The following is a 23,167-nucleotide window of genomic DNA, read 5'->3' on the forward strand; positions in this document are numbered from 1 at the left end:
CCTGCACCATTTCTGTTTTGGTTAGTGCTGTTAGTACATGCCGATAAGCTTGAACCCTATTCTAAAAGTTTAAACTCTACCAGTGCAGTATGTACAGCACCTATATACCTAAAATTGGGTTCTGCATTTTTCAGACATCTAAAAATCAGGTATCGTGGGATCTAAGTCTGCAGATCTTTTTGTGCATGGTCCTTTTTTTTCATTTGTGAGAGGCTAAAGGGAAGTTTCATTCATGCAGTTGTTTGTTGAGTCCTCAGTGCTCAGACAGAAACTTCTTCATATAGTAGTAAGATGCTTAGTTTTAGTTTGACAAAATCAGGTTTTATTATTGATTTTAGAGAACTGAAGATAAACAAAGAGTAGCTATATCTACGTGTGCCTGGAAGGATATCACACAAAACACAAATAGATTTCCTTCAACTAAAAAATGGAAAATATATCTTTTTTTTTTACACATGAAGTAATTACAGCAGAAAAGATGCAGAGAGTGTATGATTTTCTGGAAGTGATTTTTTTTTTTTTTTTTACTTTAATCTTGCTGTTGAAGACACTGAGAAAGGAGCCACCTTGAATTGAGGCTTCTATCTTTATATGAAAGGAGACAACATTATAAAAAGTTTTAGAGTCCTGAAATGCTGTCAGGTGTCCATGTTGGCATTTAAACATTTTTTGTAGTTTTATACTCTTACAGAATAGGAACATGTAATAAGTAAACATGTAAATAAGGTGTCTTGTTCAACTAACTTTTAAGAGTAATCTTTGTATTTTTCAAACTTTTTTTTTTTTAAATAACAATAGATTTATTCCTGTGAATTGAGTTGATAGGACCTTTGATTGTGGCCATTGAAGAAAACTGTTGCCATGAAAAATGAAAATGGTATATATGGGAACACTAGAACTCAATTAATTCACATTCTATTAAAAAGCATAATATATAAACTTTAGTAAAGCTGGAGGGTACTTTTTGTCATTTTGACCTGGACTTTGAGGTTCCTGCTGTATTTGTGATGAAACAAATACATAACGCAGACGCTAACAAGTTTTATGTAGTTCTGAACATAAGATGATACGTTTTTTTTAAAAAAAAAAATCTATCTGGAGTTTTGTAGGATTTAAGCTTTAATTTAATACCAGAATTGGAGGTGTACAGGATACCTTAAAGCAATGCATGCAGATCATTTCAATGAAGAAGACATAAATTACTGGTTGAAATTGTTAGCAACCTCTTGTGTTCTGCATGCCATTTGTTTTATGACTCGTCACACAGAAATAAACCTGGTCCCTAAAATCAATTGCAGGAAAAGGGTAAGGTCTTGGGTGGCGGCAAGCTAATCGGAAAGCTTTTCTTTTAGATAATCTACAGCAGGGAGAGAGTGTATTATTTTGTGTTAAAACATGCTTGTACTAAAAGCTCTGGCAAAGTCTAGGAGTTCTTTCTTAATATGCGTAACAAGATGAAGCTTCATCAATGTGTTTACTCTTTAGCTGTCCCATAGTGGTTAAGATCTTCTGCCTGTCTCTGCTTAAATTGTAGGATTTTTGTCTAAAAAGATAAATATATATATTGGACAAGCATCACTCAGAGAGATTTTTTTTTTTAAATCTGTGCAGAAAAAAAGAACAGCTTATCAAAAATGAGATGCCAGTTCCCTACTTCTTTGTATAAAGCCCAAGATTTTAAACAAGGATCTATTTCTGGGTTTGCTGCGCTCTCGCGCTCTCTCTTTTCTGTCAATGCCAAGTAGTGTTGGCTGTTGCCATTTTAAAAGGAGTATGATACCACGTTATCTTCTTTCCTTTTTTTTTTGTGGCAAATTTGGATATTTTATGACACTGAGCTAGGCATATATTCATATTTGTTGATAGTAGTCCACTTCCATTGTTAGCTTTTCTTTACTACTTTCTGCTTCCTCCCAATATGTGAATTCAGGTTTTTACAATACTCTAACAGCTCTGTCGTAAAATCACTGTGAGTTAAGCCAGTGCCCTCAGATCTCTCGTTCTTGAGATTCCTGTTGGTCAGTAAAGCAGGAATACATTGCATGCCTCTGACTCTAGGGAAATCCCAGAAATCACAGAACTTAATATAGGAAAGCTTGCCAGTAATCAGAATTTTGTAATGGATTTTATAACTTATTGGAAAATAAAGGAAGGTACTTATGTGAAGCCCCTAAAATGTTTCACTCTGTATGTGGGTTCAAAATTAAGCAGGCATGTGGGTTTTGTTTTTTTCAAATTGTATTTGTAAATACTATCTGGACTCATTTGTAGCACTTAACCCCCAGCTTGTGCAAATGCCTGTTTGTTTTGCTTGGGTTTATGCACTGGAAGTTGTCCACCACTTACTTATTCTTATGCAAAAATATATATAGTCCATACCAAAGACAGAACAACACTTTCAAAGTAATGCTCTTTGAAAATAAATCCTTAGTAACGACCACATATTTGCAGCGTGTGATGTGTTTGGAAGGGCTGTTGGCAGGGAAATAGGATAAGGGGGTGAGAAGTGGGAAACACATGAGCAGGCTTCCTGACTGTAACAAGATAATAGGAAATGTCATCTTGGATTTCTTTTAAAGACACAAAACACTGAAACAGCAGAAGAGATTTGGTGTAATGTACATTCACATTTAGACAAAGGAGCATATGAAAGAGGGAATGTGGAATAAGTTTTCCACATATTACTTGCATGTACACATAACCTGTATTTCTGTAGAGTTACTGATTCTATTTACTAATACTGAGTTTGAGAGAGATTTAGGACTACCATATCATAGTTTTGCCATTCTTTGATAGTATCGTCTTTTAATACTTAAGAAAAAGTCTATAGTTAGATACATGCCTGCAGTGCTGCAGCATTCCGAAAAGATGCTCGGTGGAAGAGTGTGCAAGTGACACTCCCTTGCTTTGTCTGCATGCTAGTTCAGGGTTGGAAAGTTGGAGTATGATGCCTACTTAAGGTCCTACTGAGAGCTATTATAATGACAGTTTAAAAAAAGGGGGGGGAGGAGTGAGGGCTGGACAGTATTGTTTTAATTTTTACATGTAAATTTGATGTGGTTAACTGAACTGAAGTCTTTGAGGGGTAAAGGCCCATTATTTCAGAAACCCAGTGTTTGCCATGTGCTTTTGACATTATTCATGACTAGACCCGTTAACTTGGGAGGTGTATCTGGTGTTTAAGCTAAGTGGGATTTGAGTCTAAATCAATAATCTTTCCTTTAGAGGTTCATGTTTTTATATATTTTACTTTAAAGTCTAGATTGAATTGGGATTTAGTTTTTGAGTGTAAAGGGTATGTCTAGGGGACTGTGTTGCCTGAGAAAGAGCACTGAGAAGAAACTACACCATGTCTTTAGCTTTCTTTTCTCTCTTCTGTAGGAAAATAAGCAGTGGGGATTGCTATTGTTATTTTCAAGGTAGAGACAACTTTTGCTCGAATGTTCTGCTGCCATTCTTTGCTGCATTGTAGGCTAGGAGCAGAACAATGTGTTTCTCAACCCAACTCCCTCTCTCTGGCTGCTCACAAATCTCCTAGCCGATACACACCCTGCTATTTCATGCAGTGGAATTCCATTCCATTCCTGACTAGTTCTGGGCACCTGGTCTGCTGCTGCATAAGAGGTGACTATAGAACCCATAGTCCCCTCTAGAACACCACAGCAAAAGATTGCAATATAACCCATCCTAGAAACTTATATAGCTGTTCATCCAGCCCATTCTTACACTGACGCAGGAGGAGGAGCACAGTGGATGTTATTCTGTTTTTACACTGCACCAAAACACTTAAATCATTGCTTTGGCATGTTTCTGTAAAGCAAGCCTGCAAGAACATTTGAATATTTTTCTGTTTCTTTTTTCCTGGAGATAGAATTTACTGCTTCATTTACAGGATAACTAAGCTTTTGCAGATAGATTAAATGAGTGTTCTTCATGGTAAAAAGACAGAGTCATGGGCAAAGACAAATAAAGTAAACCACACTGACATGTATGCGGACAGACCATCATAGGAATAAACTAGAGAAGACTCATATGATCCATGCTTAGCTAGATTTTCCAGCATGAAGATGTTTGAAAAGAGAACACATCTGTTTTCTATTATGTGTAATACTGTTAGTAGAAAGATTTCAAACTCTCAGAACACAAATATTTATGCAGTTAAAAAAACAAACAAAAAAACTCCAGTAACTTCAGTTGTCCCTCTGAAGTTAATAAAAAAAAAAATGTTAACAGGAAGTTACAGTCGTGTCTGAATGAAGTGATTTTCATTCTGTTTGAAAGAGAGTTGGGATTATGTGTTCTCCCATGTTCTTTGCATAGTTAGTAACCTAGCGACACAGAGGAAAAACAGATCGGGCACACCCTTTTCTCAAGCAGAAAAATGCAACCACAAATGAACAGTGCAGCAAATTATTTAATCCTATTTAAGCATTTTCCATAGTTAAATAATTTCTGGATTGTTTGAATCCTCCTACAGCTGTACCCTTTTGTGTGGATTCTTTTCCACGTCAGTGTGGCTGTGCATAGTTGCAGGTTTTCCTTGCATGCATTGTATGCAAGATCCAGCCTGGTGTGTGCCTTGAACAAAACAGTGTCCATGCTTTGTTTCTTTTTAAAAATTTGTTCTTGCAAAGAGTAGTATCAAATAACTAAAGAAGATAAAAATAGTTGGTTTACTCTTAATAAAAATTTTGAAACACAGCACGAATAACAGAAGGTGGGTGTTGGGTCTTGTAGCATAGAATCTATAATGGAACATTATAGAGAAGGTTGAGTGTAGCAATTATAACTGCAGTGTGGGATCAAGTTTGCTTATGAGAATAATCAATATAAACCTCTGCCAAAATAAACTCTTAAAAATAAATCAAAAGAATTTAAATGCTTGGGGGATTAAAATCACTGGGCTTCCAGTAGAAGTAGCATGTAAGCAGCTGGAGGACATGCTATGCTAAAGAATTTAATATAAATTGCTACCTTCAAACAGAGGAGGAGTAATAAAATGGTTGGTACTGTGACTTAGCGTTTCCTGATCCAGGCATGAGTGTTAAGTTTCACTTCTCTTAGTTATTAGGGCAGCTAACAGGAAGTGCTAACCACAGCACTAACGGATTAATTAGCTTTGGCACAAATGCAACACTGTGTTTAATAGTTGGTCACCAGTAGTTCATTGATTTCATGCTGATAAACTAAGTATTTCCCTTTGGTTACTGGGGGGGAGGTATCCTAGGCCTAGTATTGATAAGGTATATTTGAAGTGGTTTGAAATCTGCTTCTAAACGTGAACTTTGCATTTATCTTTGATGTCTTATTCAGTGGTAGACCAGAATGTTTAAACTGCTTGTGGCAGGACAGGTTTTTTGCTTTACTGCTGCAAAGCTGGAAAAGTTTAAGAGACCTGACTGACTGGGCACTATACATATACAAGTCTTAGGGATGGCCAAAAAGGTGTTTAAGTGGAGTTAAGAAGCAATACTCATTTGCTGTCTACTGTGAAAACAGATGATGAACAAAAGGTCAGAGGATGTACGGAGCTATTCTGAAAGCAGAAACTATCCCACCTGATGGGGTCAAGAGACCAGTGTGGTCTGGAATTAAACAGGCAAATGTTGTCTGCCTAGGCAAGAGGAAGAAAGCGGAAATAGCTCCAGCAAAGAGCAGTGTCCTTTGAGGATGAGTAAGTGACAGAAAGTCTTTTCAGCTCTGCTGGAAGGAAGGGACTCCTTGTCACCTTGAAAGTCATGACTTCAGAGGGAGATTGCATGCAGTTCTGCCTGAAGGTAAAAAATGTTCAGAGTTCAGAGGAACACAGTAACTTCACAGCAGTCATGCAGAGAACTGGGGGTCTAGTTACATATCAGAAGTGAGTACAGTAGCAGACCTTGCAGCAAAGCATTAAACAGCAATGAACTGTTCATGGACGTGGTGTCACCACAACAGCTGCTGCTATCTGACTTAGCTGACTTGGTCTTACCCGACTTAGCCCAAAGATTAGAGTTCTGAGAGAAGCAAATCAGGAAGAAGACTTTCTCCAAGACCTGTACGAGTCACAAAGGTGAGACCTAGCGAGGACCTCGAGGCATTCCTTATTATTTTTGTAAATATTATTTCAGCCATTGAGTAGCTGTATGATCAAAACCAAACTGGACATGGTCCTGGGCAACCTGTTCTAGCTGGCTCTGCTTGACCAGAGGGGTTGCACTAGATGATCTTGAGTGGTCACTTCCAACCTCATCAGTTCTGTGGCTCTGCTAAGGGAGGGGTGAAACACCCCAGATCCAGTGAACAGGACCACTTTGGGGAAGGCAAAAGACTAACTGTCTAAAGCTTAGTATTTGGCTAAAGCTTAGAAGTAGGCTAAGATAGTGTATTAGGCTGAATATTAGATTTCTCACTCTTGCTGTGGAAAAAGACTGGAGACTATTGTTGCCCAACCTGTTAAAGGAGGGGGAAACGAAGGACTTCAGAGGCAACTAGTAGCAAGCAAGTAGTCTATGTAACTGACTCCCTCTTCAGTCTTCCGAAGATGATTAGAAGTTTAAAAACAATTACTATGTATTCAAATGCATGCACAGTTTGCACAGGACAGATGAGGATGTAGAAATGGAAATTTACACTGGAAAATTGCAAAAGCACTAGTGTTCTTGAGTTAGTGTAACCAGATAGGAGGCTGTGGTTGCTGAAGCAGTCATCCAGATGATTTGAGACTGGGTGACTTCTGAACTGAAGTTCTTTTTGGAGTTAATGTAAGTCACTCCAGCTCATATAAAATCAAAATAGCAAGTCTACAAAATTTTTCTACAAATATACATAGGAAAAGATTTTCTTTGCCTTTCTCTAGAATCAGATTTGGCCTAGCTGTTTTTGGGTAGTCTTGTTGGGTTTTTCCCTCCTCAAACTATGTATGTTTCTCTCTGTTATTCTCAAATGGGAGTGCATAGTCACGGTTGAAGGATTTGGGGAAAATAAGAATATTTGGAATTGAAAGTTTTTATTGATTAATTTTGCATTAAAGGAAAAAAAGTGAAGATAAGTTGGTTTCTTTCAGTATCCAGCTGTGTAAATGAAATTCAAGCATTTGTTCCTTCCAACTGTAGGAATAGTTTCCCATTTGCTTATATTATACTTGCTTTCAAAGCTATTAATATGTTAGAAGGCTATGTAATAAAAAGAAAAATGCATTAAGCTACCCAGTATTTTTCTCTCTTAACTGCTTTGGGATTTGCAATCATTATGGAATGAACCTTTTCTGCTTTTCTTTGACTGTTGAATAGTATCAGTGTCTGTCTGCGTGACACCTGCTCTTTACATAGAAAAGTTTGGTCAAATATAGAGAGAGATGTTCTCTTTGGTGCGTAATGTCAGACTTACTTGACTTCTGTATAACACCAATTTTTGGAATGTTGCAGCCACAGGGGAAAAAGTAAAGCCTCTTTCTGTTTGAGAGAGACCATCTGCTGTTGTTTCCTGAGCTAGGTCGACATTACTGTTTAGTGTCAAGATTTGCTACATCAAATCATAAGCAATGTCAAATAATACTACAGTTGGAGGGATAGATAAGACCACTGCATGTGTATCTGATGTTCCAAATCTAGGTTTATCTTGTGGGTTGAATGCAATTTTGATTTCATAACAGGAGAAATTGCTTCTTAAGCTCCCCAAAGTTGAGAAATGCACGGAGTCAGTGTTTCAGCTAACGTCCAGCTCTGTGCAACAATTTGTAACAGGTGAAAATGTACCTAGGGTTAATCTAATACTCACTGAAATAACTAGGTGTATTTCTGTAGTTTTTTAAAGGACGCTGGATCAAGACTGCAATACTGAATCCAGGTGTCTGTTCAGTAAAGGGAGGAGAGGCAGATGTTAGAAATGGCATCAGAGTTTCGGTTATGGTCATCTGAAAGGTTAGAACAGCTTCCTGCATTTCCTCTCCAGCATGGCCTGATCTTAAACTGCTTTTCACATCTAGCCCAAACCCTGTGTGTGATGAATATGTGAGGCATAGCTGGAATATTACTGTGCTCTGGCAATTTGGGGGGCAGAAGTGAAAGGTTTGAGTAGTGAGTCAAAACTATCAAAAAGACAACTGGGATTGGAGTGAGATGAATTGGGAAAGCAGAGTTGGCTGAGGAGGTGGCAGCACCAAAATAATTCTAACAGGTCATTCAAACAGAAAGTGTATTTGTTTTTTGTGCACAGCTAAACGAAAGTTGTAATGTGTAATACCTGGAATGTGTATTTGCAGGAAATTAATGTTTTATACTCACCTATCCTAATGTACTTTGCAAAAAGTAAATTATGTTCTCATGACATAGCACCTGAGAGTAGCTATCATAATGCTCTTGCATCCTTAGCTTCTCCATGAAAAAACACTGTAATCTATTCAAAGGGACCTCAGTTAAGTTCTCCGCGTACAGATCTTTTTTCTGCTTTGGCAGCAAAGCTGGTATATTGTTTGTAAAACATGTTCTTTGTAATATTTACAGGGTGAAATTATCTTGGGGTTTTTTCATTGGCAAAAATCTCAGTTATTCCAATAATCCACTTCAGTATAGGAGTAAACTGTTATACTATGGGAATGAAATACAGTGCCAGAAATCATGAGACCAATGCCACACTGTTAGAAACTCTGCCTAAAAGAAGTTTCTTGGGTTAAAAGTGCATGCAGTTTTCACTTTTTTGAAGAGGATGGGGTGACAGATGCAGTCCCAAAGTAGGCAGAAGTAGCTCAGGGAAGTCTACCACATAATGTCAGATCTCCTGGGGAGCTTCCTTTGGTAGGCCTCTCTAGAGCCATATCAAAACATTCTGAGAATTTAGAGGCAAGGAGATGAACCTATTCCAAAATGTAGAATATGGGCAAGAAGACTAATTTTGTGAAGCCTCTAGTAAGCACATCGATTGCATTTGTTCTGTTTCATTGTTTTCATTACAGAGATGTGTGTATGTCTTTTTGTGTCTCTTTCTGTGTAGTACAACAGCTATCATATCTAGCTTTTATACATTACTTCTCATCTGAGAGTTTGCAAAGCTATATAGGGAAGGAAAGTATTACATCCTTTAGTTTACCAGTGAGAAAACAAGTGACATGGCTGTTGAAAGTTATACAGAAGATTATTTTCAAAAATACACATAAAATTTATTTACACTTAGGTTTTTAACCTCTTCTAGGTTAAAGCTGTGTCCTCCGTAAAGAACACCAGCACATTTATGTGCAGTGAAACAGAAAACACAAATTAGCAGTACACAATCATTAGGTAACATTTGCAATGATCTTTTGTTGTGTCTTGAGTTTTCAAGTCACAGCTGGAGTTATTTGGTTGACTAACAAACACTAGCAAAAGACAAAAGGGAACTTCTGTTTGATGTATACTTGCATTCTAATAATGATTTTTACTTCATTTCAGATTAATTGGCAGTGCATCCATAGCACTTAAGGATCTTGTAGGTAACCAGAGCAGATCTCTTCCCTTCAAACTCATACCTCTGCTAAATGAAAGGGGACAAGAAACTGGAGTGAGTGGCTTACATTTCCTTATTTTACTGTATTCTTGATCAAAATGCTCCAGCAACAGGGCTAACAGTGAAACAAAAATATTTTCAAGTTATTTTTACTTTATAAATTAAATGCTTGGAATTTTGTAGCAAAAACTCCAGACAGAGGAAATTTATAACAAGATATGATTACGTCTATACCATCTGAGTGTGTTTAATATCTTTTAAGTTAGATAAATTGTTTTCTGTGTATGTATTATGTATGTCTATGTATGTGTTATAAATATTATGGGCCACAGAATAGGCAAGGAAATCAGCCCGATGTTGAAAAAGAGCATTTTCCTAAGTACCAGATGGAGTTCCCATATGCACTTTTTTGCTGTATTCTTTCTAATATGGACCTGTGCCATAGCACTGATTCTAGAAAGCACATAATCATGTACATGTTCACTGCCAGCTCAGTTCAGAAAGTTACACAAGAACTTGCTTAACTGGGTTTAGCATGTGTTTAACAGAGTTATTAGCTGGTTATTAACTTAGTTATTAATTAAGTAGTTTCTAGAACTGGGACCTTACTGTGTTTGTGCAGTCTAGCTGCTAAGGCCCTTCATGTTGCATTCTAGTACACTTAATAATAAGAGGCTTTAAGGGTAATTTCAGTATCTCATCAGCTGTAGTTTAATGTAATGATTTGTTGATCACAGGATTGGGCTTTTTTTGCTGACTCCTCATGTTACTGTGGCAACTAGGAATAATAATGGTTTGTTCAATAATGCAAACCACAGAAAAGCACAAAAAACACAATTCTGTAATTAGAATGGAAAATGACGTAGTGTTTTTCTTCCAGGATGGAGGTATGAACAAGCAATTAGAAGAGCCAGATAGGAAATTTTACTTATTGTTCAGACTTGTTATGTTGTTGATCAGATAGCGTTAATTCTCACTGCCTTTGTTTTCTATCTGCAAATTTAGGATGTCACCTAGTCCGCCATAAATATTGTGGAACTAAATGAATTAACATTTGTAGAACATCGTATATACTTGTATTGTGCCAGATTTTTCTAAATATAAACACAGTGATTCCATTTGTTAGATACTATTTTAGAGCCTATTCCATTAGATGCAAATTGTGTAATCTTTATTGTTTGTATGTATATATAGCTTAATAACAGTTTATTAAGTTACTGATAGCTGAAATTTTATTATCAGCTGTGCTGTAACTATGAATAGTTAACTGTTCATGTACAGTGTTAGAACAATTTACTGCTTTAAATCAATTATTGTGAATACTGTGTGCTACATAAAAAAAACCACCTGTATTTCTCCATAGGCAACAATTGATTTGGTAGTAGGATATGAGCCACCAGCTGGACCTGCAAATCCAAATGATCCAGGAGGGACCAATACACAAGAAGGTATTTCAGTCTTTTCTCAGAACATTATTGTTAGAAGATCACAGAGATATTTAAGATCAGGCAAGAAAGTGATTCAACAGCATTGTTCATCAGAAAAACTGTAACCAGAAGCAAGCATGTCAAGACTGCCAGATAGTGATTTTAAAGAAATTAAGGATGATTCAGAACTACAGCTAGGAACAAAATTGGCATTTCCTGACATAAAATGGTTTTTTAGCATCATTTTCTTCAGTGCAATCAGGTTACAAAAGAATGATGTTGCTTAAAAGCTTTTCAAAATGGCTTTTGCTTAGAAAAGAAGGGTTTTTGAATGCTCAAAGAAACAGCAGTTATCTGCTGTAATGCGAGGGCTAACCAAAGAAGCAGGGAAGTCACATTTTTGGAAAAATATATTATATTACTTTCAATGTCAGGGAGCTTTGTGAAAAGATTTTCTTAAATCATTAAGCTTTTTTTTTCCTGTAGAATAAGTAAGTTTTGAAAGACACTGTTGTATCTTATATTAGGCTTGATATTTGACTAGCCTATGAAATATTGTGATCAGTAGGGAATATTCTTTGGTCTCTATGTATCATATTAACCAGGCTTTTGTTGAGAGTGTTTTTGAGATCCTCTGGTTTTCCAGACTCTTAAAGGAACTGTGAAGTAACAACAGGTTTTTGCAGTTGACAGGCAAATAATTGCCCTAATACCCAGGCTGTGTTTGTGCAGAAAGAAGTAAATGTAATAAATGTTGTATGTTTGAGGAGAAATAAATCAGTTTGACCATATCTGCTAATAGATAATGACATAAGAAGGAAAAAATTGAAATGAGGAGTCTTCTGGAGGGAAATTTTGATTCCACTGACTTAACTGAGAGGTGTTCTTGGGGAGTGGAAGGATAGGTAATGCAAACACAAAAGCTGTGTGTTAAATTACTACACTTTGAAATAATTTTACAGAAATGTGGACTTGAAGGCTAAAAATGCAAATTGACTTATATAGGATTATTTTGATAGCTTTTTAAAAATGTACTTGAACTAAAAGGTAATACAGGTAAAATAAAACATGGCAGGTTTTTAGCTAGTATCCAGCAACTGCATGAAAATTATTTCAGTGCAAATTATCAAACACCGTAGTTAATTATTGTAAATATCTATTTCCCTGAAATGAAATCACCTCTCACCTGAGATTGCTACAGCTCAGTTTCAGAAATTAAAATTAAGTGCTAAGTCAGTGTGTGTAATCAATCAGTTGCATGGATCCATCCAGGCAGATGGATTTTGAGAGATGTTAGGGAGGTGGGGTCTTCCGGTTATAAAATACACAGTATGTCAATCTCTGTGGTTTTGTATGTCTCTTACAAGGATCACTGAGGACGTCATTATGCAAAGTGATCATCACCCTGTGTTGGCAAACTAATGCAGAAATTTAACAAACATTCTGTTAATGCTAAACACCAGAGACACAGCTTGTTCTCCCTGTAGATTTTACCACAGTCACTGTCCTTCAGTTAAGAAAAGAAGCTGGAAACACAAGGGAGTGACACACTTTTGTGGTCTAGATATTTATGGAACCTGTTTTGCAATACTGGAATCTCACTGTATGATCCAGTATTGTAGTGTCATGTGGTTGCAGAACAGTCTTCCACAGAGGTACTGTGATTTCAGAACTGTAGAAGAGGCTTACTAAGAAACTTTAACTTATTCCACAGTTAAATGCTGTGGAATAGGATTCAGAGTTTTATTTTGGATGGCAAACCCTAAATGTCTTTATGTTTTCAAGATTCTGAAGTAAAAACCAATGCTGTGCTATAGCCTAGTCCTGCTGCCGGGAAACAGCTTCAACTCAAGTAAAACTAATCAATTCTGGTGTATTGTGAACTAGTCTGGTGACGATTACAACTGAACTGTACTTTGCTAAAACTTCAATGGGTTGGTTCAAAAAAGTGTATGGGAATTGTATTAGATACTCTGCATCCGGAAGAGGGACAGATCTACAGTTAGTTTGGTTAGAATATAAATTTGTTCTTAAGCAGGCTAAAATGTCTAGCTTTCAAAAAGAGTTGGAAGCATGTGGTTAGCAAAAAAAATTGTTGAAATGAGATAACAAGACACTTTCAGTGGAACTCTTCGATATCAGACTCTTACTCCTGTACCTTTAACATCAAGCTATTTGTTTATTAATTGCACTGTTTTTTTACTGTATGAGATGGAGAAGATGATGGAGGTTATGAGGATGGCTTGGATGGTCCAGTTGGTGGTATCACACCAACAGTTCCAAGTGGCACGAAGGAAGCCCAGCTAGCTAAACGCATCACCAAAGGAAAGAAAACACGGAGAATCCTTTCTAACAAACCACAAGATTTCCAGGTAATAGATTTGTTAAATGTTGCATGTTCCCTTTTTCTGTCTGGCTCCTTTGACGTAGCCTGAGCATAATTTAATGTCAGATTGTGCAAATCTAATGCACTGTAGAGACAATTAGCCTCTTCATTTGAAAGCCTGTATTTCAAAAGTATTCTTCAAATTTGCCTGTTACGGAGATGTACAATTTTGTAAAGTTCTGACTGAAATCTAGATGAACCTTACTTATTGTATAGTTGTATAGATTTCAAACTACAATAGCAGCTTTATAAATAAGTAGTAAAAGCAAGTAAAAAAAATTTTACTGAAATAATTATCCCCAACTTGTCTTGTAAAAATCAAGTAAAATTATACTTGCTATCACAATTAAGTTCAAAAAGTCTTTCCAGTCCATATCTGCCAGCTACTTCAGGTGTTGGCTAACTTTTTTGGTGGTATAGTAAGAAATTGTTGTCACCAGGATTATAGATAATAAGGAGATGAATTAATACAAATATTTGAATTTTTTTTTTTCCCAGATTCGTGTTAGAGTCATTGAAGGTCGTCAGTTGCCTGGAAATAACATAAAACCAGTAGTCAAAGTTCATGTTTGTGGTCAGACACACCGAACAAGAATCAAAAGAGGAAACAACCCATATTTTGATGAAGTGAGTGACGTAAGAACACTGTAGCTGAAATGTTGATGCTACCAAATGTAGAAAAATAGTTATTACAGCTTTCATTATGATCAATGAATAAGAATTTGCTAATATTTAAGGGTAATTATGGCTAATATGCATTTTGCAGTTCCCAGTCCCTTTCTTAACGTATTCACATCACTAAACACATCTCTATCGCTGGCAGTCTTAGCAGATAAAGCTCTCTAGAAGGAAGTCAAACTTCAGCCGAGACATACGCAACATGTTCTTTGATACAGTTGGCCATATGACATAGTAATTACTTTGAATAATTATGTGCAGGTTATAAAATCACAGAAAAATTAATTAGGAATCATTGTAGACCTCTATGGGGTGTGCAGAATGAGCTTTCAGTGCAATGCTTTGGGTCAGTAAGACTGCCACACAGAATCTGGAAATGTCATTGCCTTGCTACCCATGATTTGTAAAAGCACAACTAGATTTCTTTGTCCAGACAGGGATCTGTACATCAAACACGCTGAAATACAGGAGAGAATTCAAAGCCGTATAAGGGACGCAAGAATGATCCCATGTCTGGAAGACTAATGTTGCAACGCTTAAGCTTAATAGAGAGAATGCTGAGGGGTAACTCATTATCTGGACATGTGTGGAAAATTCAGAAGATTTTGGAACTGGGTGGCAAGCATGTTTAACACATGCAAAACCAAGGAAGTTATAAAACTTTGAGACTTGAACTAAGCTGTAGGTAGGAGTCAAGATTTATGAAGCAGTGGTAAAAAGCGGGGAAGGGAGAAAGCCAGTTGCACCTTGTATTGAATCAATTCCTAGGCATTCTCAGTATCCAGACTAGGCTAAAAATGGAATAGGAGGGACCATGTTTATGTACCTTTCCCTTTTGTTGGATAAAGTACTGACTGGAGTATAGCTGGGCTCAAAGACCAAACTTAGTGAGGCATATACTATTAATAAAACAAATAAGCTAATAAATAGTATATTTATTTTCATGCTGTCAAACTATCAGATTTATTCCTGTGGCCTTGAATTTCAAAGATGCAAATCATTACAATCATTATCATCACTAGCCCTAAACAAGACCTTTTTGACAGCTACAAGAGAGCTGGCTAGACCAGGATTGAATGTCCTGGAAAATGAACAACCTTTATAATTCCCGAAGTTGTTCCCCTGAGGAAAATGTGAAGTGCAGAGCAAGGAGCAAGGGCAGTGCTGAAAGTTTGCAGCACAGCTATGCCTACTGCATTCATTCAAACAGAAGTCATGACTGTCTTTTGTCTATTTTGTACTAGGTTTATTTACTAAATTTATTTTTTTATTCTGCACTAAATTATCATATAATGTGTCCAGCAAGGAGCAGGGTAAAAGTACTGTAGCAGGCATGCTTCACAAGCCTCTTAAAAGAATGTTTTTGCATTTTCTGTTCAGAGATTTATGTGTTTGTCATTTTGAGACAGGTTTTTTGTTTGTTTTTACCTTAACAGATATTTTTCTACAATGTCCACATGACTCCTTTAGAGTTGCTTGATGAAACAGTTAGCATTCGGGTAAGAAAAAATGGTGGATGTTCAAAAGGTAGCTGGATGCATATAGCATTGTCTGGCCATTTCACTATTATGTTTAGGAACATTCCTGTTTCATGCTTGTCTGTCTTTTTAGGTGTATGATTCTTATTCTCTACGAGCAGACTGTCTAATGGGAGAATTTAAGGTGGGTATGAAACAACTTCCATATCTTGACTAAATTAAATAAAATGAGAGAAATTTTTTAAGTACTTGTTTTAAATGTTTAAATTTATACTACTTTAGCGTGGGGCCAAAGAATTACCTGATGATGTCTTGCTTCTCATGCTAGAGACCATTTGCTCAAAGCACTAGTAAACAGTTTTCTTATTTGAGTAGAGGATTATTGTTAAAGAAAATCGTATGTTTTATATACCAAGTTCTCTAACTTGCATCCAAGAGAAAAAAATATTTACCAAAAGGTAAATTTTTTCCTCAAAAGGTATCAGGGTGATTATTTGGTATGAGGTAGGGTTTGAAGAGATAATTTTATTAGGTAGCTAATAGGCAGAACAGTGATATGTATGGCGGCATAAACATACACATTCTAAAGTGATGTGGAAAGGTGTTCCTTTGGTCAGAAGTTCGTTAAGTAAAAGAGATGGTGGAAAAGTCCCTTAGTTAAAGTAATTTCTGTGGTTCTGATGGTATTAGTGAGATTGTCTTTATTTGTATTTGCTATGGTCAATATTGGGAGGTAGACATCTGCCTGTTGAAGGTATTCCTAAAGCAATACAGACAAAGAATTCACATGACAATTGTAATGGCTACTGGGATCCCCTATTATAACATTTCCAGTATCAGTGTTGGCCATATTTTCTGTTTGCTTATTTTGTACTGTGTAAATTCAGTAGGTCTCTAGACCAGTTTTTCACAAAAATATTTAAGTGTGGAAGAGTGCTCTTCTCTAAGTGAAGCAGTTTCTGCCACAAAGCTGGTTGCTTTTGCTTCTCGCTGCTTATTATCTATGTAATTTCTAGTGATTCAGACAGTGGTATATTGCTTTGTGGAGGATTGATCATTCACTAAGCACGTGACAGCATGTCATTCAGCTGCTTTCTGTTCCTGCAGGCACACATTCCAGGAGAAAACCCCAAGGGTAATTCTCTCTAGAAAATCACCCTTTCGGACTTTATTTGCAAAGGAATACTAGCCCCAGCTGCCATAAGCAAACATACTGACATTCCTGAACATGTTTGAAATCTGATACAATGAATATAGTCGTGGTGTATGTGCAATCTTGTCCAGATTTGACACAGTGGGGGGAAAAATTGCCCATCATCTTCATAAAAGAAAAAGGAAATTATTCATTAAAAAAACAAGCTTCATTTCTGGAACTGAAGGATGAGATACTGAGCAGGAAATAGAAACAAAAGAGTTCTGAAAACCCTGTCTGAACATAAAATAGTAGGGGAATATAGGGAACTCAAGAAGCAGTAAGCTAGCCCCATCTTCTGTCTCTGATAAATGGAAAAGCTGGGGATCTGGGGAAAGAAGAAAGTAACTACAGCTGTTAGTTCTAATACATCTTTTCTTGCATTTTCTTCTTGGCTGCTGTATCCATTCAAAATCCCTCATTTTTCAATGTAAGGCATTTTCTGTTTCTCCTCCCCAGAATATGCGATGTAAACTTTCTTTTGTTTGTGACAAGAAAACAATGTAGTAGTACTCAATGAGAAACTTGAGGGGGGTTGCCCTAGCATTTTTCTGTGTTGGTATTTCTTCAGAGGTAATGCCTTTGATCTTTATTTCAGATTGACGTTGGCTATGTTTATGACGAGCCTGGTAAGTAACAGTTACTTCAGAGCTTTTTTCCCAGCCTGAAACTTGAAATTGAAAAACTTCATTAAATTTCTAAAGTAAAAGAAGAAAGTTAATGGCAAGTTATTTGAGATTGCTGCTTTAAGTATTAACTTAAAAAAATCCAACAATATATAACTCCTTCCAGTGGTTTCAAGATGAACTACAAGCACTTAAAATTTGGTTATTAGTTTTGGTATCAGAAACCTAAAATATGAAAATAATGCAAAAATATTTGATAATTATGTCCCTGAATTAGTATGCCACAACATTTTAACACCACTGGATTTCTTATTTTGAATGGCACTATTGAGACCTGTGTAGGACACAATAAATTTTTGAAATAATTAGTTTTAGGATAAAGCATGCTTTTGGAACAGTTGAATTTGATTTTATGATTTCTGCCATTTTGTAATGCATATTACTGGGGGTGGGTGGTGGTGTTTGTTTCATTTTAGGCCATGCAGTCATGAGAAAATGGCTTTTGCTGAATGATCCTGAAGATACAAATTCAGGAGCTAAAGGCTATATGAAAGTCAGCATGTTTGTCCTGGGAACTGGAGATGAGCCACCAGTAAGTTTCATTTAAATGTTTTTCTTCCCCTCTCCACCCCACGGATTTTTATTCCTGGCCCCCCGACGTTTTTGAATACTGTATAATTCACTCTGTGAGCAAAACTTAAAAGTAAGACAAGATTTACAATTTGTTTCAAGGGCATCCAGTACTAAGTGGCTAACTCAAAGCTTATTTTGTTATCCTGTCCAATTAAGCAACCTCTGGACCAGCTCTGGGTGTGTTGATCTACCATTTGTAGACTCTTCTTCACATCCTGGAAGAAGTAGAGATGTGTTAGCCTGGTGTGGCATGAAGCTAAAATGTAATTCTCCTTAGCATAGCTAATCAGGCTGAGCAACATATTGATACCAGTTCCAGGACTAAGTCAGGAATGTTTCCACTACTACATAATGTAGACAAGCTCAAAGAGAAACCTGAGTACCAGAAAGCTCCAAATATTTGCCAGGTGAAAAGGAGTAATTACAAGTTAGGCAGAAGTAATTTGATGCATATGAAAGCAGTAGATAGTTTTAATAATCCAATCCTTAACTGTCTGCTGTTCTGTCAAGGTAAAAACAGGTGTTCTGTGCGATGTTTTTCTTACTTGACCATTGTCTGTAGTTTAAGTTCTGCTGTTCTTCCTGCCTGAGATTTTTGCATATTGCTACTCCTTAGTTAAATATATTATGGTTCTCAGAACCATGGAAGATCTCCTTGTTCCATATTAACTCTTCCTTTCTGCTATCCTCATGATTCTTGAAATCACAAGGATATGTCTAGTTACTTGTGGTGAAATCTTTTATTTCCTATTTATTTTTAAAGGAGGAAGCAGTAAGTTCTGGTAAATTATATCAGAGTTGTATGCATTTTCTAATTGCAGTAAGATGCCTTACTACAATATTCATCTTGAAATGAGTATGAAAATTACATGAAGTTGGCATTGTACCAAAATCATCATCATCCCATGATGATGATTTTAAAAGTGTGATTATAATGGGTTCCTGCAATTGAGTACTTTAGAGATAAAAATGTAAGTAAAATGGTTTAGGTAGAATTAATTTTTGTGGCTTGGTAATTTAATAAAATCTCATTCTTTATAATGAAACTGACAACAGTCTTCTATCTGAAAAGTATTGTGGGCACCAGTTTAACTGATCACCTTAATTCTGTACATTACTCTGTCTTTCTTATATACTAGATACTATGTACCACTGTATCTCCCAACAGGTTGAAAACAGGGAAAGATAGAGAGCAATCTGTTATTACCTGCTGGAATTGCACTTCGATGGGTTACTTTCCTTCTCAAAATCTACAGAGCTGAGGACATTCCGCAAAGTACGTAGCTTTTTACTACTTGTCCGTTGGTGTATTTGATTACCATTAGAAATATTTGTGTTAGCTGTTCAGAAACATTCCTTGAAGGTAAAACATCTTGAGTGTTTTACATTGTTACTTGATCCAATAATTCTGTGATGGCTTAAGTAGCCCATTTCAATTCCTTTGGTAATGCTCAGTAAGTCTACTTAATTCTTGTAATGGATAATTTAATGTGTTACCCATTAGATTAGTAATGTTCATCTCTTGCTGAGTGGGCCACACAGCTTCTGGTAGTGGGAAAGGGTCATCTTCATTAGCCCTTCTCCAATCGGAGAAGTTACATGCAAGTAACTAACATTCAAGTACAGTTGATCTGCAGTTAAGCTGGATGTTATGTGCATGTCTAGCTCAAGTATACAGTGCATGTGTCAACTTCCTCTTGGATCCCAATCCCTGCCCGCTTTGGAGAGGTTATCAGACAGCTGGTTCCCTGCAGCCCTCTTTTCCAAGGCCATTTAGATCCTAGTAGATAAGTAGTACTGCTGATGGCCCCCTGCACCTTCCTCTTCCCAGCAATCCATTAATTCTTCTTCACAGGGGCTCATAGCTGCAGCTATTTTGCAATGGGGGAAAGGCCACAGGACTGCTGAAATCAGTCAGCTGATGCTGTGATGGCCAAGGCAGTCTGTATTGCCAGCAACCTGCTCCTGAGTGGCCGCAGGAAATAAGTAACTAGGAACTGGCTGTATCCCAGAAAGCTGCATGCAGTTTGTGGGCTATAAATTGAGCACCATAAGCTTAAATAAACAGCCTTGGAGGACAGGGGAGCTTGTAAGCAGTTTGACCTTAATTTGTTTAGTGAGATTTTACTTGTGTCAACCCTATATTGCTGAGACAAAGGCTGTTTCTCTCATTATATGCCATATGTGTTTTCTGATAGAATATGGGTGGCTTTTTATCCCTTCTTAGCCTAATTTCTCACCTGTATCTGTGACAACAAATTACAATGTCTACAGGTACATGCATAATTTTTTTTCAAATACAACCATGCCTCTAAATTCAGAAGCACATCAGCACTCCTTATGATGTTTCAAAAATTTATATTCTTGAAATTGCTCGTAAGCCTAAATTCTCCATTTCTACCAGCAACACTGTTCAGAATTTTGTTTATCAGATTAGATTTTACCCTACCTATATCTGTAAGCTAGTTGATTTCGGTGGGATTGCTATGGGCAATTTATTATTTAGGCTGAATAAATAAATAAAATAATAATAAAAAAGCATAAACCTTAATTTCTTCTTTGACACCTCTCCAGTGGATGATGCTTTTGCACAGACTGTCAAGGAAATATTTGGAGGAGAAGCAGACAAGAAAAACCTGGTAGATCCATTTGTAGAAGTTTCTTTTGCTGGGAAAAAGGTAATTCAGTAAATATCTGAATCTTTGCATTCTAATCATAGTCCTGAGAACAGATTTCATATGCCAGTATAAATTTTTAAGTTTACTGAAATTATGGAAATAAACAAGCATTAGCCCTAAAAAGTTCACTTCGTAAAATGAGGACAAACTACATGCTACATTAGAATGGGTGTAAAGCTGACGACTAATAAAAGGAATGTATGACTGAATGCTAGGAACTGATGCATGCCAGATGGCTTGCCTACCGGTTGTTCCTGATTGCTTTTTGTAACTGATGGTACAGATCTTTCTGGACAGGTTAACAGTATTTGTACATTTTATTACTAATGTGTTCCTTCGAATACCAAATTTGAGCTGAAGAACGATTTTACAACCTATATTCATTGCTGGCCAATCTTTTTTCCTTTTTCCAAGAAGAAAAATGTCAGTCCTTTATTATGTCATATAGTTAGGTTGCCACGCCCAGTAATGTAGAGGATCTTCAGTAGACATGACTGTAGCAAATAATGTAGGCTCTCCCATAGAATATATTCTTCACCTACTCTAAAATCTGCATAAAGCAAGCTGGAATCAAGTCATTCCTTCGTCTCGTTTCTCTGCTGGGATAAAAGAGATCAGTACTAGTGTGAAAGCACATTAAATTGTAGCTAGTGGAAATAACAAGCTTTTTTCCTGTAGGATAACTCCAGTCTCAGGTTTAAATACTGTTTCAAAATTTTCTTTTCCTTCCAGTAGTCATTAATATTTCATATGCAGATCAGTTTAGCAGTATTTACCAATTGAAAAATAATGGCTCATTGCAGCATAAAGGACTTGGGATTCATCATTAACTACTACCCCTCATCTTACCAAACAGGATGTGATTTATCCTAAATCATAGCTAATATATGCTTTTTTTGTCTGTTTTATCTTTGATGAGCTGTATAGCTGATTTCCTTTTTTGCAGGTTTGCACAAATATAATTGAGAAAAATGCTAATCCAGAGTGGAATCAAATCATTTATCTTCAAATCAAGGTCAGATTTTTTTTCTTGTTTCTGTAGAAAACAGCCATCCTTTTGGAACTCAGGGCATTAACACTACAGAGGTGAAATAAGTAATGGGTTACGTTATTTTAATTTTTTTTTTTTTTTCAGTTTCCCTCGATGTGTGAGAAAATAAAACTTGCAGTTGTTGACTGGTGAGTTACGACTTTTAATCAAAGTACTAGACAAGGTAAATTATATTAAGTGAAGAAAAGTCTGGTTCTATAGATGTCAGATATTTTTACAGTCTATGAGGGTATTTAAGCAAGTGTTTAAGTATCTTCCTTTATGGTTTCTTTACAAGAGACCTGATTAGTGTAACATAGGAGTATTCTTAATTTTGTGCAGTGAGCATTGAGCACTATCGCTATTTACGTGATACTGTAAAAGTCAGGCGACTTCTTCATGATATAGCCCACTTTTGTAACTAGCCATTACTATCTGTGTTAGTAATATTAAAGCATTGATATAAAATGTGTGCACACCATCTTGGAGTGCATTTAATCACTGGTAGCTTGTTTCCATGTAGGATGACCAGCATTATATTTAAATAAAATCTTTCTTTTTTTCTTTTTGTAGGGATCGTCTTACAAAAAATGATGTAGTAGGAACAACATATTTAAGTCTCTCAAAAATTGCTTCTTCTGGAGGAGAAGTTGAAGGTAATTGATTGAGCAGTATATAACTTACTATCTTCTCTTGTGTTATGAGGAATAGCAAAGATTAGTGTTCTGAGAAAGTATATTCAGTGTTCTGTTATATATATATCTAAAGTTAATTAATAATTAAATTTGTGAGTACTTTCCCCAATTCAGAAAATTACGTGATATCACAATCTACCATGAGTAAGAAATTTACTAAGATACTTAATAAGACATTTAATTTAAAAACAATCCAGAGTCACTGTTTCAGAATCACTACTTCATTGGGCACTAGTAGACAAGACTACTTTTGCCACCTTATAAGCGTGTCTGTTATTTCTCTGGGAAGAGAACCTAAAAGCTGGGGAATGTTCCTGAGTAGTTAGCCTACAGGAACTATCTAGAACCACCTGCTCATTTCCTGTATACTACTAGGCTGCTGTCAGATGCTGGGGGAACTTGGATCAGTCTCTGCTCTGATCCGTAGTTTACTAGAAATGGGCACTGCATCTCATTGCACGAGTGCTCCAAATTACTACTTAGCAACCCTTATTTTAGTAGCTTCAATGAATGAAGATTTTAATTGCAATGCTATGATCGCAGACAAGTAACTTACAGGCTTCAATCAGTGTAGGTGACTGGATATGTAATTTCATAAAAACTAAAAACCAAAACTGATTAACTGCAAGAAAACAAATTTAGTTAGGCAGGATATGAAGTTCCTAACATGTTGTTCCCATTGGACAATACCTTTGTAATAAAACTCTTCTTTACAATTACAAGAAACATTTTTTGTGCCAAGATTTTGGGAAATATATAAAAAAAAATCCTGTTACATTTATGTTCTAATATAATTTTGTGATTATTGATTATTTCTTTGTGATCTATATCTATAATCTTCCTTTTATAGCAAGATCTTTCATACAGTTGATCCAGCTCCATGAC

The 23,167-nt window shown here is 36.4% G+C and overlaps 1 protein-coding gene across 1 annotated transcript in view; it reads left to right on the forward strand.

Moving 5' to 3' along the window:
* Positions 1 to 23,167, forward strand: part of MYOF (myoferlin) — a 72,570-nt gene that overhangs the window by 8,570 nt on the left and 40,833 nt on the right. Inside the window, exons 4-17 of the mRNA XM_009577933.1 lie at positions 9,405 to 9,513; positions 10,823 to 10,915; positions 12,184 to 12,187; positions 13,098 to 13,258; positions 13,771 to 13,899; positions 15,387 to 15,449; positions 15,562 to 15,612; positions 17,219 to 17,249; positions 17,723 to 17,838; positions 19,059 to 19,155; positions 20,454 to 20,557; positions 21,504 to 21,572; positions 21,693 to 21,736; positions 22,161 to 22,243. Coding sequence (XP_009576228.1) covers positions 9,405 to 9,513; positions 10,823 to 10,915; positions 12,184 to 12,187; positions 13,098 to 13,258; positions 13,771 to 13,899; positions 15,387 to 15,449; positions 15,562 to 15,612; positions 17,219 to 17,249; positions 17,723 to 17,838; positions 19,059 to 19,155; positions 20,454 to 20,557; positions 21,504 to 21,572; positions 21,693 to 21,736; positions 22,161 to 22,243 — 1,154 coding nt within the window. The remainder of the gene's footprint in view (positions 1 to 9,404; positions 9,514 to 10,822; positions 10,916 to 12,183; positions 12,188 to 13,097; positions 13,259 to 13,770; positions 13,900 to 15,386; positions 15,450 to 15,561; positions 15,613 to 17,218; positions 17,250 to 17,722; positions 17,839 to 19,058; positions 19,156 to 20,453; positions 20,558 to 21,503; positions 21,573 to 21,692; positions 21,737 to 22,160; positions 22,244 to 23,167) is intronic.

This window comes from Fulmarus glacialis, unplaced genomic scaffold (assembly GCF_000690835.1).
Source record: "Fulmarus glacialis isolate BGI_N327 unplaced genomic scaffold, ASM69083v1 scaffold18435, whole genome shotgun sequence".
Lineage (NCBI taxonomy): Eukaryota > Metazoa > Chordata > Aves > Procellariiformes > Procellariidae > Fulmarus > Fulmarus glacialis.